Source organism: Tinamus guttatus, unplaced genomic scaffold (assembly GCF_059628265.1).
Source record: "Tinamus guttatus ecotype Peru unplaced genomic scaffold, ASM5962826v1 Tinamus_guttatus_pri_ptg000852l, whole genome shotgun sequence".
In the NCBI taxonomy this organism is placed as follows: domain Eukaryota; kingdom Metazoa; phylum Chordata; class Aves; order Tinamiformes; family Tinamidae; genus Tinamus; species Tinamus guttatus.
In genome coordinates, this window is record NW_028289386.1 from 269025 (window position 1) to 285444 (window position 16420).

Sequence of the window (16420 nt, forward strand, 5' to 3'; positions counted from 1 at the left end):
GCAATGGGTTTGTGCGAGTGTCTTTATTTTTGACGGGCGATAGCTAGAAGGTTAATTGATGTTAAACAGGCTTTGCTAGCCCTTCATCAACTACTACACTAGCAGAGGAGGAGTGTGAATCATTACTGCAAAAGGCCAAGAGCCGTATGTTTTCTTAGTGAGCTTTATAGGCTTTTTTTGTTGTCCCTCCCTTCTTTTTCCCCATCCCAAGCACATGAAGCAGGCGACTGTAAGGATGGGAGGAGAGAGCAAGCAGCTTTCTGCAGGCGATCGCGCGTACACACACACGGACACACATACACACGCGTGTGTGAGCGCACGTGTCCCCCCTCGCCTCCCTTTTCCTCTCCATCCCTCTGCAGAGTGACAGCTCCTAGATGTTGCGTGCGAGTGAGTTCAGCTGGTGCTGTGTGGTCTGGGTGTGTGGTCTCCAGCTCAACCGAGAGGCTGCTAACAGGGTGGATGAGAGAGAGCAACACTGTTTACTTTAATTTATTTCGGATGCCGGAACTGTGCCCAGAGTTTCTCCTGAGCTTGATTCCACAGTTAGTGGTGTCAATCCCTCACAGCTGCAGTGCAGCCTGAAATATGCGCTGAGCTCCTCTGCTGAGGGCTTGCACAGCATCTGCTTTGGGGCCAGCCTTCTAATCCCTTGTGACAGAGAAATGTTAATGGTATTGCTGAGTGCCGTGATTATTTTGCTTTCGCTATGTCAAGATATATGGCTATGAAGATATACCTTGCAGTATTAAGTAAAGCAAGACACCTAAGATAGTGAGGAAATATGCAAGGACAGTCTGTGTGAAACCAAATCTCCAGTGTAGACTTCGAGGCCAATTAGAATATTCAGTGGCCCTTTTAAATAGAGATCATGTCATTTAATAGTCAGTATTTTTTTTTCCTTCCCCTAGTTTGCCCCCTTCATTTCCAAACTTGTGCACCTTCCTAATTTGAAATTGATGTTGGTGCGTAACATTTTTCTGTATGGTAACATGTTTGTCAGTGTTAATATTGGCTTGAATCAACGTGCCGGATATGACAGACCAAGACAAATGAGGCTTTGTTTTTTCTGTGCAACACTGAAATTACCGCCTTTTTTTGTGTTTGTTCATCTTTTCATTATAAGTAGCTTAGTGATGTTTTGAAGAGTTCCCTCCCCCCGCAGTGTAAGATTCATGGCCATTTCTTGTTTAAATTGACAAGTCTTCTTTTATTATTTAAATAAACATGCATAGATTCTTAATATCACTTGGAATTTCAGCATTGTTTAGCTTATTCACTTCCCAGTCTTTTCTGGCAGGCTTGCAGGAATGGACTTTGTATTATTAATGCAGTGTTGAAGGCTGTGGAAATTCTAGGGCACTGAAGATCTCCAGAGGGGTTAATAAATGTCAGTTATTTTCACAGTGCTGCCTTTTGGATACTTCTAAATCTTAGTTTATGTAGATTGTCTGTCTGAATTTATATTGTTGGGAAGATGAAGCACAGAAAAGGTTTCGATAGTGTTTTTTGTCATTTTTGTAATGGTTTTGAATACAAACATGTAGGAAATTTCTTGCGTTGTCATCTTTCTCAGGGTCATTTGCCATGTTGCTTCATTGACTCTGTTCTGGTGTCTTGTACTCAGGGGACTCTTTGGGTTTTCTAGTAAAAACAAATTATTAGATTTATTTAGCAGAAGCACAAGTTTGTGTAGTTTAAGGTGAAAAGGCCATCACCTAGGCTCTGGAATCCGAGTGTTTACTGTTTGTTTAATAAAGGGTGTTTCATAAATCTGTTCATTCGGAGAGCATTTAGTGTTCTGATGTTGTGTGGTAAGGATGTCTAACGTACCAGTTTCCAGTTTCTTTGCTTTCTAAAGGAAGCAACAACATCAGAGGCATTTGGCAGTTTGAACACGCAAGATGCTTTGGCCATTTCAATTATATCTGCATCAAAATTTTGTAAATCGCGTGTTCTGTCATATACGTCATATATGACTGATGATGGTACCTGAAGGCTTTTGTTCTGTGTGTATGTTGGTTTTAGATTGCTTATAGCTCAGATTTTCTTCAAGATGACAAGAGGCTTTTTCTTCACTTCCATCTTCACCGCTTACAGTCCCCTCTGGCAGATGACTGGCGGTGCTTATGTAGGCCTTGGTTCTCTCTTCTCCAAGTAAATCTTCTAAGATCAGTGTCTTATGACAAAGTACCACTGAAAACTCACTTAACTAATCTGTCAGTCCCTGCAACCAATGTATTTTTCTCTTTTAGATGTTAGGAACTCATTTTTAAAGCATCTCACTTGCTATTTTTTTTTATTGATGAAACTTGTGAGATGCTGCTTATTAATTCTCTTCCAAAGTTCATAATCTTTTAGTTCTACTAAGTTCATAATCTTTTAGTTCTACTATGTGATATGAAATTACTGGCCAGTGTAGTATCTATCTCCAAATCCTGAACTAATGTTCTTATTTCATTTTGCTATTTCTTTCAAGGTAGTTAGCAGTACTTGTAGGGTGAAGAGTGAAGAAATGGCCTCTTTTACAACCTTGTAACCCTGAGAACTGTCAGTGTGACTTTTTTGGAACCAAACCCTTGTGATAGGACAGTTTATTTGAGAGGTTCATGTAAAGGCAAGGATTATGTTTATTAAAGACATTTTTCAAGATGCCTTTGTCGTAGGTGGTCTTCACAGAGGCTTTCTAACTCCTTGCACTTCATAACAAGAAAGTGTGACAGAGTAATAGAATAATATGAGCAAGATCATGGGAGCAGTCAAACAGATGTCATCCATGTTAAACTATTGCAGAGACACTGTGAGGAAATGAAATTTATTAAAAAAAAAAAGTAGAAGGGAGAGTGAAGAAAGAGGCCTCTGTTAGTGTAAAGAAAGGTTGTCTATTGCGACAGAGTGGGCTTCAGAGCACCTCCTCATAAGCGTGGCTCTTCAGAAATTATGTCTTGTGAGGAAAAGACTGTCTTTATGAGACTTCCCCTACACAGTATTAAAAGTAGTCTTCAGTAGGAAGAATTTAAGAAAAAAACAATATGTGTGTATAATAACTGATGCTAGCAGGAAACCTCCCTGAACACTTACATGTTCTCCAGAATATGAACCCATTCATGTTCTCCAGGGCATTGTATTTTCAGCATTTTAGAATTTGGAGTGCTTGCAGAGAGAGAAAAAAAAATTGAGGCTCTGAAGACAACATAGGCAGAAGATATTTTTCCCTGTATAGTTTTGGGAATATTTAGTGACAAGGCTGTGTTTTTCTTCTTTCAATTTGCATTTATAAAGCTGATGAATAATGAACTATGTGAAATTATTGTGTGTGTTAAAGTTTAGGGCAGCATATAAAATTATAGAATTGCAAATAGATACCATAATTGGACTAGTTGGTATATTTTTCTTCATCTAAATAATTGTTTTGTTTTTTATCTAAATGTTTTGGGTTTTTTTATTTGTTATTAACTTGATTTTGGGTCCTAGTACTATGCTTCTTTATCTTCTTCTCTCTGCAGTACTTAAAGCTATCAGCAAAATAAAATTGGTTAACAAATATTTGTGTATTTGTTAATTGTGGACCATCGTGGATGGTCTCAGTGTAACTTGCTGTGGAGGTATTTTCCACATAAGAAATTCAAACCGCACTCAGAAATCTTCACGTATAGGATCTGCCTCCAAATAGACATTTCAGTCATCATGACTATTGACATGTATGTCAAAGAGAAGGAGCTGAAATACAATAGATGACTGAAAGACTGAAAGAAACTGATTGCTATTAAAAAAATAAAAAAGGTAGCAAAGCATCTCAGTGCCATAATGCTTTTGTAATGTGCTGAGATTTAATGTGGTCTCCTCATCCCAGTGAGGTATTTTAAAGCAATTCTGCAATAAGTATGGAAATATTTCAGAAGAAATATTAGACTTGAGGAGGCTCAACGTTTTTATTGAGTTTATTCATCTCATCATGAAAAGCGATCCAGTGCCCATTTCTCAAATCCAGAAAAATATGTTGTAATATTACTTCTGAGTTTTGCTATTAATTCAACCCACTTACCTGTATGCTTAGGTTTTTTTAAAGAAACAATAGTTGCGATGGAGGTGAATCATAGCTTTTGTGGGAGATAAGGTGGGGGGAGGAAGACAACCGAATAACACCAAAATAGTTTCTATTTTGCCATTTTTCCTCAAGGTTTCTTCCCTCCATATTACTGATGAGTTCCTAAAGCTTGCTTTTTCTTTTTCTTTTTTTTTTCTTTCTCCATTGGTGTTATTGATTAATATTCTATATAAATGTCTGTTCAAGTAGTGCTCGAAAGTAAAAGTAGTGTCCAGTCTTAGCTTCCCGATGGAACATTAGCTCCTTCCTGCAGAGAGTGGCCGTGTGTGGCACAGGACGTAACCTCACGTTACAGCTCTTTATGGCTGTTGCACATCTTCAAACTCTGCCAAGGATATGTGAGGGAAGCTGCAAAGACTACGCAGTTAAACATGTGAGGGATCCATGTACCCTCTTCTCCTAAGCAAATTATGCAACTGATGGTTCTGTTCTACTGATCTCTTTTGCACATAAAATACTTTCTCCAAGTTTCTAATTGCTCCAGCAGCATTACGTTTAGAAAGGTAGTTGAGAAGTTTGTATGGAACTGCCATTGTTTTTGTCAGGCGGGATAACACAGAGAAGGAAGCCACGTAAATCCAGTATAGGGCAGAGGAGCCTTGCGGTTCCTTGCCTCGGAAGAGTTTCCCTTCCTTTTCTTCCAGTTCCCGTTTTTAGGAACTAACTCTTCCTAGAGAGAGCAACCAAAGCAACAGGAGTTCAGGTTGTTTGTCTGAACAAGAAGACTGGAGGTAAGAAATAGGAGATAAGGAAAAGGAATTATCAAGGTGCCGGGAATAGAAGGGAGAATATTAGGGAACAAAATAAGCCCTGTCGACCTTATGGATAAGAAGCCAGAAGTCAGCAGAGTAGAGGCAGGATATCGCTCATCTGTAAAACTAGGACTTGGTCTCAGATTTGAAATGAGGCAGGGGAAGGCTGCCTCTGTGCAAGGAGGAAAACGATGCTGGGAAAGAAATAGGAGTAGGGAGAAGGAAGCAGGGACTAGGGCACTGCCTGCCAGAGCACAACCTTCTTTGCTGTGTTTGGATCGCTCATGTCTTCATAGTCTGCTGGTTTGTCCCTCTCTCTTTTAGTGGTGCTCTGCCATATTATTGTTATTGCATCCGTCAATTGCTCCTCCAGCCCTGTGTTAGATGTGAAAAGGTCCAACATTTTATGTACTGACTTGAAAGATGTATGATACTATATTGCAGAATATGATTTTTTTTAGCAATTTCTTATTTGTGAAAACCTAGGAAATTAATGTTCTACAAAGACATGATATCCTTTATAATGACGTGAAGTCTATTAATACTCTGCATTGATGCATTTATATCTTTTGAGGTGGTATAGTAGCATTCCCATTTTAAACAGAGGAAACTGAAAAACAGGCTGTTAGGACTGACCACATTTAGAGATTTGAGATCATAATTTAGGACCACAGTGTTTTAGAGCATTGTATAGCACTTCCCATGTTCAGAGTGTGTTTCTCATTGACTTCAGCTGTGGCTCTGGAGGTCTCAGCTCCTGTGATTTGAAATTGGACACTCAGAAGCTGTCAAGAAAAAAAAAGTTACTGGAGAGTTTTGTCCGAAGTGACCTGCTATATACATCTGGGGTATAGAGAGAGATGCAGTCTTGTTTGGGAACAATCCTGTTCTGGGAGCAGGGGAGATCTTCCTTCTTATTCCTGCCTTTCCTGTTTCCATCTTCATTTTCGTTGTGCCTTCCGAGAATCAGTCAAGTGTCATGTCAGTAAGGGCCTCTTTCATCTTCATGGCAGGTCTATGTACACCAGCAAAGGTGAAGAGGTTCTCTGCAAGCCGTGTCTGATTCTGCAGCTGCTGAGCTCGAGATATGCCAAAGAGACTGAGACAAGGATAACTTACTCAATTTCCTAATGCAAGTGGTTGGAAGCTTCAATTTTACGCTAGCATTTTGGTAGGGGTACCTTACAGAGTTTCATGGGCTTGGTTATTTCAAAGCGGAAATAAAAAGTATGGCTTGATCCACAAGTAAACGATGAAAATCTTACAGATACCTATGGTGCTTGGCATATATGCCACATGTTTTGGACCAACGTTTAAAATCATATGCACTAAATTGTTGTATTTATGCATCTTTGTTTTTTGAGTACAGAATTCTTTCATCGTACTTTTTTCAGGGTTAAGAAACCTTTTTTTTCCCCGTAGATTATATTTGATTATTACCTTTCCATGGCAGATAAATTCCTATTAGAAACTGTTCGTACATCACTTGGCATGTTTCTGAATGAGATTTTTGCTTAAAAATATCAAAGATGCTGTCATGTCTCAGTAGAAGAATTCAGCTCTCATTGGAATGGAATGGAACAGAATTACCATGGAAGTCCTTGAAAGAAATGTTATTTTGTGCCTGTCTTACAACTTTTGTAGTATCTATGTCCCTAGGGGCAGGCTGTAAGTACCAAAAGGTTTATGAACGTGGAGAAGCTGGTGGGAGCTAATACCCTTCGGGTTGTGCTCTCCTGCTTCGTTTGCTTGCAGAGCTGCACAGAGGAGGGTGCTGAGGTGCAGCAGGAATCCGTCATCTGTTGCACAGAGACCTGAACGTAGGGCCGCGGGCACGAGTACCATATGGGTGTTTCTTTTGTAGAGATAAATGGGTTTGAATGGCCTTCTAGCTTTATACACAGAATGAAACTCAGTAGAATCAATTCTTCAATATTTTTGTGTACGTTTATGTTGATCTGTTGGGATATTATTTCTTTTATTAATATACTTTGTTAGTGTAGTGTCTGTTGTTTTGCTTTTTCAGCTTGTATAAACACTGATGCTTTATACAATCTATATGGGGATTCCCACCATTGGGAACGTATGTGCCAGTCAGACGCCTTTCGATGTGGTGTTAGTCCAGATGTATAATCACAGTCCCTTACCTAGCTTAGCAATTCTAAATTTTCTAAACAACACCACAGTAAATTTCTAGTAGAGGACTGAGCAACAGGCCCATTTGAGTTCTGATATCAGTGATTTGGAATATGTATATTGTTTCATTAAGCGTTGTGAAAGAAATTTTACAGGACATTTTTCCTTTTACAGAAAGATATAGGTATTACATTGTTTGGTCAATATGTAGGGATAAAGCTTTGAGAGTACTGTTTCCTATCTACAGTCATATTTTTGCTTTATCATTTTATAAAAACTTTTTTAAAATAATTTTTACACAATGTAATTTTTGGTTTCAAATGATTGTTTCTTTCCAAACAGGTGAATAACAACTGAAGAAAGACATCATGTCTCGAGCACGGCAGCCCCCACTTGTTACTGGCATCTCTCCCAATGAGGGCATCTCATGGACAAAAGTGACAATCAGAGGAGAAAACTTGGGAACTGGGCCTGCAGACCTCATAGGTAAGTTGGAGAGAGGAGGGAAATAAAAGTGTCAGCTTTTTTTAAGATTGTAGAACGCAGCCTTTGGGATGTGCTAACACTTGTATTCTTAGCAATTAACGTTGTAAAATCTGTCGTATGGTTTGAGAAATGCCATTTTTCACAAACATGCCCTTGTGTCCATAATTCGAGAATGGCCATTCTTTGCTAAATGGGCTAGTCTGACTCAACCCCCTGTACTGAACACCAGGCAGGAACAAATGCCTATGTGAGCATCCAAGGAAGGCTTGGGCTTGTGATTCACTCCTTCTTTACAACACATGTGGAGAATTTTCAGCTTGAAAACTTCCCAGTCAAAAGTGTTTTCACTATGCTGAGAGAGTCTCTGAGCATTGCTATTACTTGTATTAGTGCAAAATTCAGTTAGTGTGTCTTCAGCAGTCTAGGACAAGAAGAACAAAATTTAGCTACATATTGTGTGACCAGTGGTCTCCTGTGTAATTTTTAAATGGGTATCTTAATTTGAATCATCATGGTTCTTGCATTGGAAGAGGGAATGAGCAGGTCTCCGCTATTGATTATCTCAATGATTCTCATGACTTTATAGATCTTGATCATCACTGCTCTCAGTTGCCAATTTTCGAGGCTGAAGAATCTCAGTTTATCTCTTTTTTCTCTTCATTCACCTTAATTTCTAATTACTTATAAATATATTGAATGTCAGAACTTCCCTGAGGAAAATGATTCAGAAAAAAGGGAGAAAACATTTACTCTACCTCTGTTTGCTATTTTTTAAACAGTTATTTGTCTATCATATCCACTAGCTGCTTAACTTTCTTAAGCCATTCAAGAAAGACTTTGTAAAACCTTTTGAAATCTAAGTTAACTATAAGAACTGCAATTTCCCATATTCATTTTTTAAGCTAAGCATATGTGTATTCATGTTAGAGACAATTTGTCTGGTCTCTTGTGCATGACTCCTCTGGAGAGTCTACTGGAATTCTGTTTGGCTTTGCTAGAAACAACATTTCACCTCATGACTGTAAACGAGAATTCCCGAATTCCATTCTTAGCCACCACAACGAACTTTGTGGCTGAGGACAACCCAGTGCAATTTTTTCCTTCGTTTCAGTTTGCTGCATGTAAAAAGAGGAAATAGTATTTACCTCCTTTACCAGACAAGGCTGCTGTAGGCCTGTATTTAGAAATATATGAAAATCTGATTATGTTACAGGTAGATATATTTCTAAGTATATAAATGTTTGCTGTTTGCTTCATATCTTCAGTACCTCATAGATACAGTCCTTCTAGAAACGGTCTTAGGTTCTGTTTAGGAAAAAATCTCGGAACTATGTCCCGATACTGCTACTGGACTACTAATATTTTTTTTTTTTTAGAGTAAATCTTACACTCTTACACACATGACTGCTAATAATCAGGTATTTTGAGGTAAACATAAATAAATACAAATACAAATGTACAGTCTTCTTTTTTCTTGAGCTCACTTTTTGAGCTTTTCTTGAGCTTGACTTTTTCTACTAAATGAAGAAGACCTCAGAAATGTAAAGATTTCTTTTTGTGGTTAAATTAGTCATGTAAATAGTCCCTGTGCCTTGAATGGAAATAATTGCAAATGTAATTCTTTGAAGGCATGAGACATGAGTGAGTTGCAGTAAGGATTCTGTAGAGTTTATAATCTGTTGTTGAGACTCATGAGAGTAAAATGGAATGCAAAAATCAATTTCTTGTATAAATAGAATATCATATAGCATACTTTTCATTTCATCTTGTTAAGGGAGAGTCTTATAGTCTGTGTGTGCCTTTGAAACTAAATAAGTTACTTTTATTTGCAACTTGTTCAAAAAGACAAATTCGGGATATATGTGCATATCTATGCTGTCAAGGTTTGCTTTGTCTTATGAGGTATCACATCTTTATCTTTTAGATGTCGTAAAATTGTCAATATATAAGGTTGACAAAAATAATGAAATTTCGTGAAAATGTCTTGTGCTTTTGGAGGCCTAAATCCTCCAAAATACCCTTTAAAAACTAGACCTACAGTATGGAATTTTAAAAGATCAATGCCGATAAAAGTAAATCTTTATTTAAAGTATGTTTTTCTTATTTTGTGACGAAAATAATATGGTAATGCCAGAGGATCTTTTCCAACATGCCATTACTTGTTTCAGAAATTGGCCTGTGCCATTATCATAGGTAATGAGATTTGTAAAATGTTCGTAGAGACTTTGTTTCTCTTGCATTTTTAAGATACAGAGGAAGGTGGTTTTGCTTAAGAAGTATTGAATCTTAGGAACTCATTCTCTTGAGAGCTTTAGGAACCTTCTAATAAAGAACAAATAATCAATGCAAGGTTCTTTAAAATGGTTGCTCGGTAACCTCTTACCTACCATGTTCAAATCTTGATTTTAAAATGTAACTTGATTTAAGCATGAATTCAGACTTCTCTAATTCTAGAGTGAAAGTCTGTTTCTATGAGTGGTTCAGACAATTCCTTGCAGTTAGTTTTTGCTTCAGAGAACTTGGTAGCAGAAAACCAGAAGTGACTTGATGCTGAAGTCTAAGGTTAAAACCTATGCATCATAAATGTTCTTCCCCCACACCCTGATAAATAAACTAAATAATAAGTCTCGCTGTGGTTAAAGTGTTGCAAAGAAACAACTGCAACAGCTAAAATGACAACCAAGCTATTCTTGATATATTACACTTTTTTTCTTGTGTCTTCTTTTTCTTTAGGTGTCCCTTAAGAAACCTACCTACTGTCCTTGCTCACATAAAATTTCTTTCAAATATAATAAGATTCATGGGTGTTCTTTTTTACCGTCGTTTTCGTTTTCAAAATAGGTTTTGGCAGGGAATGAGGCAATCAGATGTCTGACAAAACCATGAAAAACTGCCAAATTTGTCTGCTGTGTAATGTCAGAGATTTAAATTGTGAGAAAAAGTAACTGTGAAGCTCTGGTACTGTGCCATATATGCTGACCCTTTTCGGTCTCGAAGTGTTTGTTAAATTGGTCAGAGCTTTCTAGAAATTGAAAACAAAAGCCAAGCCAATAGAGAAAGAAACCTGCTGGATTTAAATTCTAGCACAGCTAACACATTAGTACAGCCTTGCCATTTTGGATAGTGTGCCTTATGTTTCTAGGTAAGGGTAAAAATACCTAATTTAAAGTAAATGAGCAACCTAAGGAAGTTCTACAAATATTGTCTGTGACTGACCATTCTCTATTCCTAGTATAGAAATTAGAATCTTGCTAATTCTTTGAGACAACAGAATTCAAATTAGAAATGTGAGAACTGCCCCTTTAGATCTGCTCATCTATTCTGTCATCCTGAATCCTGATCTAACCACAATTGGATGAGTAAAGATGAGAAGATGAGGCCTCAAAAGCCTCAGACCTCATATTAAGATGTAGCTTGACTCTAAGTGTGAATAGATGTTCTTAAGTTTAATATGCCATAGTCTTATTCTGTAAGAGTGCTTCATGACTAAAATGTATGTTTTATTTCATACTATGTTATTTGTTCTTCTGCTGTGTGAAAGTTTAGTGGAAGACACAAGTAAACATTACATTGCTGTTCTTTGCTGAAGGAAGGGGAGTTTATTCAGCAGAATCATTCTTGCATAATGAATTTTAATATGGAAAAAGGGGACAGAATATTTGTGAAGGGGTGGTACTTTGGCCAAAAGTCTCTTCTGTATCACTGAAAAGTGGCATTAAGCAATTAAGCTTGAACAAACATAGTTTCTTGTGAAAGTTTTGCAGGTTTTTCTAGTTTTTGCTATGAAAAATCACGTGATAAACTTACCAAAGATTTTGCTTGCAGTTTTGGTGGAAGTTTTTTGTAAGTATTTCTTACAGAGGACATTTTGTACAACGTGAATTAAAATAGGCCAAAAAGGTCAGTGGTTTCCTGGGATGCATTAGTAAGAGTGTTGCCAGCATTTCGAGGGAGGTGAGCCTTTCCCCTCTCCTCTCAGCCCTGGTGAGGCCGCATCTGGAGAACCGTGCGCAGGTCTGGGCTTCCCAGTACAAGAGGGACATGGAGCTACAAGAGAGAGAGTATGAGGAAAAACTTGTTGACTGTGAAGGTAATAGAGCACTTGTTCATTTTGTCCAGAGAGGTGGTGGAATCTCCAGAGGTCCTTTCAAATCTTGTCAACCATTCTGTGGTTTTGTGAAAAGTTACAGTAGCTGCATAAATGATAGTAGAGATTGAAATATATGCAGTGTTGCTTGAAGCTTGTCTCATGAAATGGCAATAGGACTTTAGACCTGAAGTCAGCTAGGGATTATCTGAAAAACCCGTATCTGTGACACTTTGACTCCATCTTGGCTGTTAGGGACTGGAGAAGTCGTATATTCATGTGAAGTGTGTGAAACAACATAAGCGTTACTTGCCTTACATCACTTCAAAAATATTCATTCATGGTTATTCTTTCTTTCAGGTTTAACAATCTGTGGGCATAACTGTCTGCTAACTGCTGAATGGATGTCTGCAAGCAAAATTGTGTGTCGAGTGGGACAAGCTAAAAATGATAAAGGGGACATTATTGTGACTACAAAGTCTGGTGGCAAAGGAACTTCAACTGTTTCCTTCAAACTGCTGAAGCCTGAAAAAATAGGTATTTTGTTCAAACCCATATCTGTTCTTTTCTTTTGCTAAACAAGTATATGACTGAGTGTCTCTTTAAATAAAATGTATATTTAAAATGAGTCTACCTGGAGACAATCTTTAGTTGTCTAAAAAAGTAGACTAGGTCAATAAAATATATATAAATTCGTACTACGTTTGAATTAAATTCTTCTTTCTCAATATTCTGATAAACTCTCAATGAGTAATGAAAAGTGGGCCCTTTTATTGTTAGGCAGAAGTATTAACATTTTCAAAAAATTGATGACAGATCCAGTAATGGTTCATCTTACTTTTAAGTGTACTAGATATATACAAAATATAAAAAAGCTCGTGAGCTTTATACCTAAATCTGGAGCTGACAGCTCATATATTTTAAAATGCTGAGTCCTGAGTGCCATTTCTTATTTATAGTTCAAACTGTCCTGTCAGACGTAAAGTCTGAAGTATTTTTCATGTGATGCTTAATCATTTAAGTGATGTTGCCAAGCAGTCTAGGATCTCTGCTTAATCTAGAATCTAATCTAAATACCCTCTGGATTTAAAATGCCTCTGTTGGAATAACTCATTGATACAGTTGAACAGGAAGCTTTCTTTAACATGAGGATTCTCACAGAAAGAAATATTTTAGGCTTTTGTTCTCTCTCTGATCAGTGACAGTTAAATAACACATATTTTTTCCCAAGTTATATTAAGAGCTTCTGCCTAATTTCTCTGAAGGTATCAAACTGGGGATGTTCAAGTATCTGGCTATGATTCTCTCTTGAGGCCTCAGAACCACTGTGCTTCACCTTTGCACATCGTTTGTGCTAAGGCTTTGGAGACAAAGCCAGTCCTGTGTTCTCCAAGAGCTTGAAGGCATCATCCGTTTGGCACGTGGCCAAGGTTGACTGACCTTGTGCTTACTAAGAGCCATAGAGAAAAGGATCTTTCTTAAAATATGCCCATAGGGAGACCTCCAACTAACTGATGGTTTCAGAAATAATGGATGACAATGTGGTGGACAGATATCAAAATACTCGAGGGAATGAAAAATATTGTTATATTGTGTTTAAAAGCAAGAGGACAGTGCTCTTAATTTTCATGGAATAGTGTGCTATTTAAGAGGCAATGTGTGTTGCCCAGGCATTAATACCTTTTCAGCAGCTGTAATCAAATAATTTAGCATAATTGTATCCAGGTTGTTTTGCCATGTGTCTTCCAAAATATTACCTAGGCATGCATTTTCTATTTATTGGGATTTTTCAAATTAATTCAGTATGTTAGGAGCTGATAGTGCTGGCCAGCCCTTGTTGTTTTAAGGATATGTCCTTTGTTTTCTCTAGGTATCTTGGATCAGTCTGCTGTCTGGGTGGATGAAATGAACTATTACGACATGCGCACTGATAGGAACAAAGGGATTCCCCCCTTGTCCCTACGTCCAGCTAATCCACTTGGTATTGAGATAGACAAGTGAGTACCAAATGCCTCTAATCCGCATTTTTAGTAGTTTTCTCTATATATGCCTCTGTGAATTCCAGAAAAGTTTAACAGTTTATAGGACGGGAAGGGATTTGAAAATACATACATATATTAAGCTGATGGTATAAAATTTGAGGCTTAAAAGAGCATGTTGGTATATGCTCTGTCCTGCTTAGTAATCCTTATTTTTGGAGCATCAATTAGGACTGTAGATAATTTAAAAGCTTGATATACTGAACCCTGTGATGTTTAGATTTTGAGGAAGGCTTTGGATTTATACTTCGTAGCTATGGAATACTTAATGTTGCATTTGAGTTTCATGGGGCTTTTAAGGTTGTTTAGATAGCTATCAGTTGCTAAAATTGCACTGTAAAGCATGATTTATTATACCACAGCAACTAGTTTATTTTACTGAAATGTAAATACTCTTTTCCAATCCACTGTGTCCCTTACTTTTGTTCATAAATAGGTAGACTTTTTTAGATGGTTTCTGAAATAGGAACTCAATAATAGGTAGGCAATAAACAGAATTAGAGGGCTATAGAAGAGATACTGTTAGGGCTCCAAGCCCGACCAACTCCTAGAAACAGTGTCAGAAACAATTTTTGCCTTGATCAAGATATTAGTTCTGTTTGAAGTTAGACAGTTTCACTAGTGGTCCCTGAATACTTGGTTTATTTGTGGGCAAGAGTACATACAGTTTCATCTATGTTTTTTGTTTGTTGTTTTTTCTTAAAAAGGAGGCTGTGAATGATTTCCGTATTATTCCTTTTTCATAAGGGTGGATAATATGATTGTGCATTTCTGTAATAAGAAACTTTTTGGTCTAATTTTTCGTGTCTGAAATTTGCCAATGTCTCTGATGTTTGGGAAATAGTTTAATCATTATCTCTTATTACTTAGCACAATAGACAAAATCTTCTATTTTTTTTTTTTAATTTGGTCTTAATTATGTCCAGTTTCCTGTATTTCCTGAATTATCATCCTTTTTGAAACCCTGACAACGAACTGCTTGGAGTTTGATTCCTTATGACAAAACATGATAGACTCCAAGAAGTTCTTAAAAACGTGGAGTTCTTGCTTTTCGTTCATCTCTTCATTCGTGCCAAGTGGCAAAAGTCATGTGAAAGGATTGTTGAACTGAAGGCCAGAAGGAGTTGTTAGAATATTTGGTCTAAAGTCTTGTCAACTCAGGCTGTTAATTATTATTTTTAGAAAAATAGCTATTTCTACATTTAATATAGTGATTTATGATTATCCTTAGTATGTGCTTTCCCAGAAGATATCCAGTCTTGGTTTGCGGGAATTACACTGTAGAAAATCCAGTGTCGATTGTTAGTTTGTTCTGATGGGCAAATGCACATTTCCCAAAATCTATGTGGTTTCCAGTAGATTTGGCCTCTGTTTCCAGCCTCTGGTGATGCATTTCTTTCCTAGTTTGAGTATATACGTCTGTCTTTCGAAAGGAATTGCCCTTTTTTTTTTGTAATAACTTGAGATTTTTGACTGATCTGTATCTCTTCTTCTAAGTATTCTTCTCCATCCCATGAAATAACTTCTGATATTTTTTCATCATCTCCGGTTTTCCAACCCTGTTAAAATGTGGATTCTAGATCTATGGTCAGTATCCCAAGGTCAGACCAGAAGACTGACGGTCTCTGCCCTTCCCTGTTTGCATGTTAAAAAAAAAAATATATATGATAATCCTTTCTATGCCAGCATTGTATGCCAGTGAACACTGAGTCACTTGTTAGCTGCTTCCCATCAGTTGCTACTTCTGCTTCTGATGTGGTCTCCTATCGCTCTGCAGGGATGACCTGGTTTCCTTCAGCGTTTTGTGTCATTTTGCATTTGGCACTGTTCAGCTGGATCTTGTTTGCTTGACAAGCTGGTCTTCTCTGCCTAGCTTGCAGACTCTGTCTTATTTACTTCAAATTTTCTCCAACTATTTATAAAACTGATTGATGATAAAATAAGATGATTTAATTACTGACTAAGTAGTATTGTGGTCTTTAGTAAAACCTTGCCTAGGATAATCTCAGATTTGATTTCCTACCGATTGTTTTCTTTTCTTTTTGCAGTTAGTCAGCTGTGTGATTTATACTATTGGCACTGCATAGCACCAAGTTTTTAATTGGTCTCGTTTACCAAGTTTCCAGTAAAATGACAATATATTAAACTTGTTGGATTACTTTTTTCAGTCAAGCACTTAATCTCAAAGCCAGTATAATATGTTTGCAAACATTTTAAGAAACTGTTAGGAATGACATGAATATTGTTTTTTTCCTACTTTAATTGAACCCTGAAAAAGCTTTTCCGTTATTTTCTCCAGAATTTAAATCAGAATAACCACTTAAATTGTATCAGACATCTGTGTTTCTTGCAAGACTTTTTTCGGTAAATACGCTGGCTATGGCACAGTTACTTTTAAATTGGTCTTATTTTAATAGAACTTTTAATGTAAGATCTCAGTGTCAAAACTAATAGTTCTTACAGTAGAGGCAGTTTGCATTCAATAGATTAAGCATTACAGATTATTTTAATCTGACGGCACCTGTTTGGATGTTTTGTTAAATAGGAAACCAGCAAGGTTATCTTTTAAAAGCTTTACCTTTAAGTGAGCAAGTAGCCTGTTAATGAATTCAGACTTTGTGTGCAAAAGACTTAGAAAGGAAGTCAGAAATATTTAGAACTCCTTAATGAAGAAAAATGGCATTTATAAATTAAGAAGGGGAGCATACAAGCAAGTATTAACCGTTACTAAATACTGTAATAACTTCTCAGTCGAAGTGATAAAAATTGCTGAAATTCAGGGATCTTTTAAACTAATAGAAAACATCGTGCA

At 37.1% G+C, this 16420-nt stretch overlaps 1 protein-coding gene across 1 annotated transcript in view; it reads left to right on the plus strand.

Moving 5' to 3' along the window:
* Positions 1–7349: 7349 nt before the first annotated feature.
* The window catches only part of EXOC2 (exocyst complex component 2), a gene marked incomplete at its 3' end in the record, with an annotated part of 56388 nt that continues 47317 nt past the window's right edge, over positions 7350–16420 (plus strand). The window contains exons 1-3 of the mRNA XM_088537709.1: positions 7350–7482; positions 11930–12106; positions 13440–13566. Of these exons, the coding sequence (XP_088393835.1) occupies positions 7365–7482; positions 11930–12106; positions 13440–13566 (422 nt within the window). The remainder of the gene's footprint in view (positions 7483–11929; positions 12107–13439; positions 13567–16420) is intronic.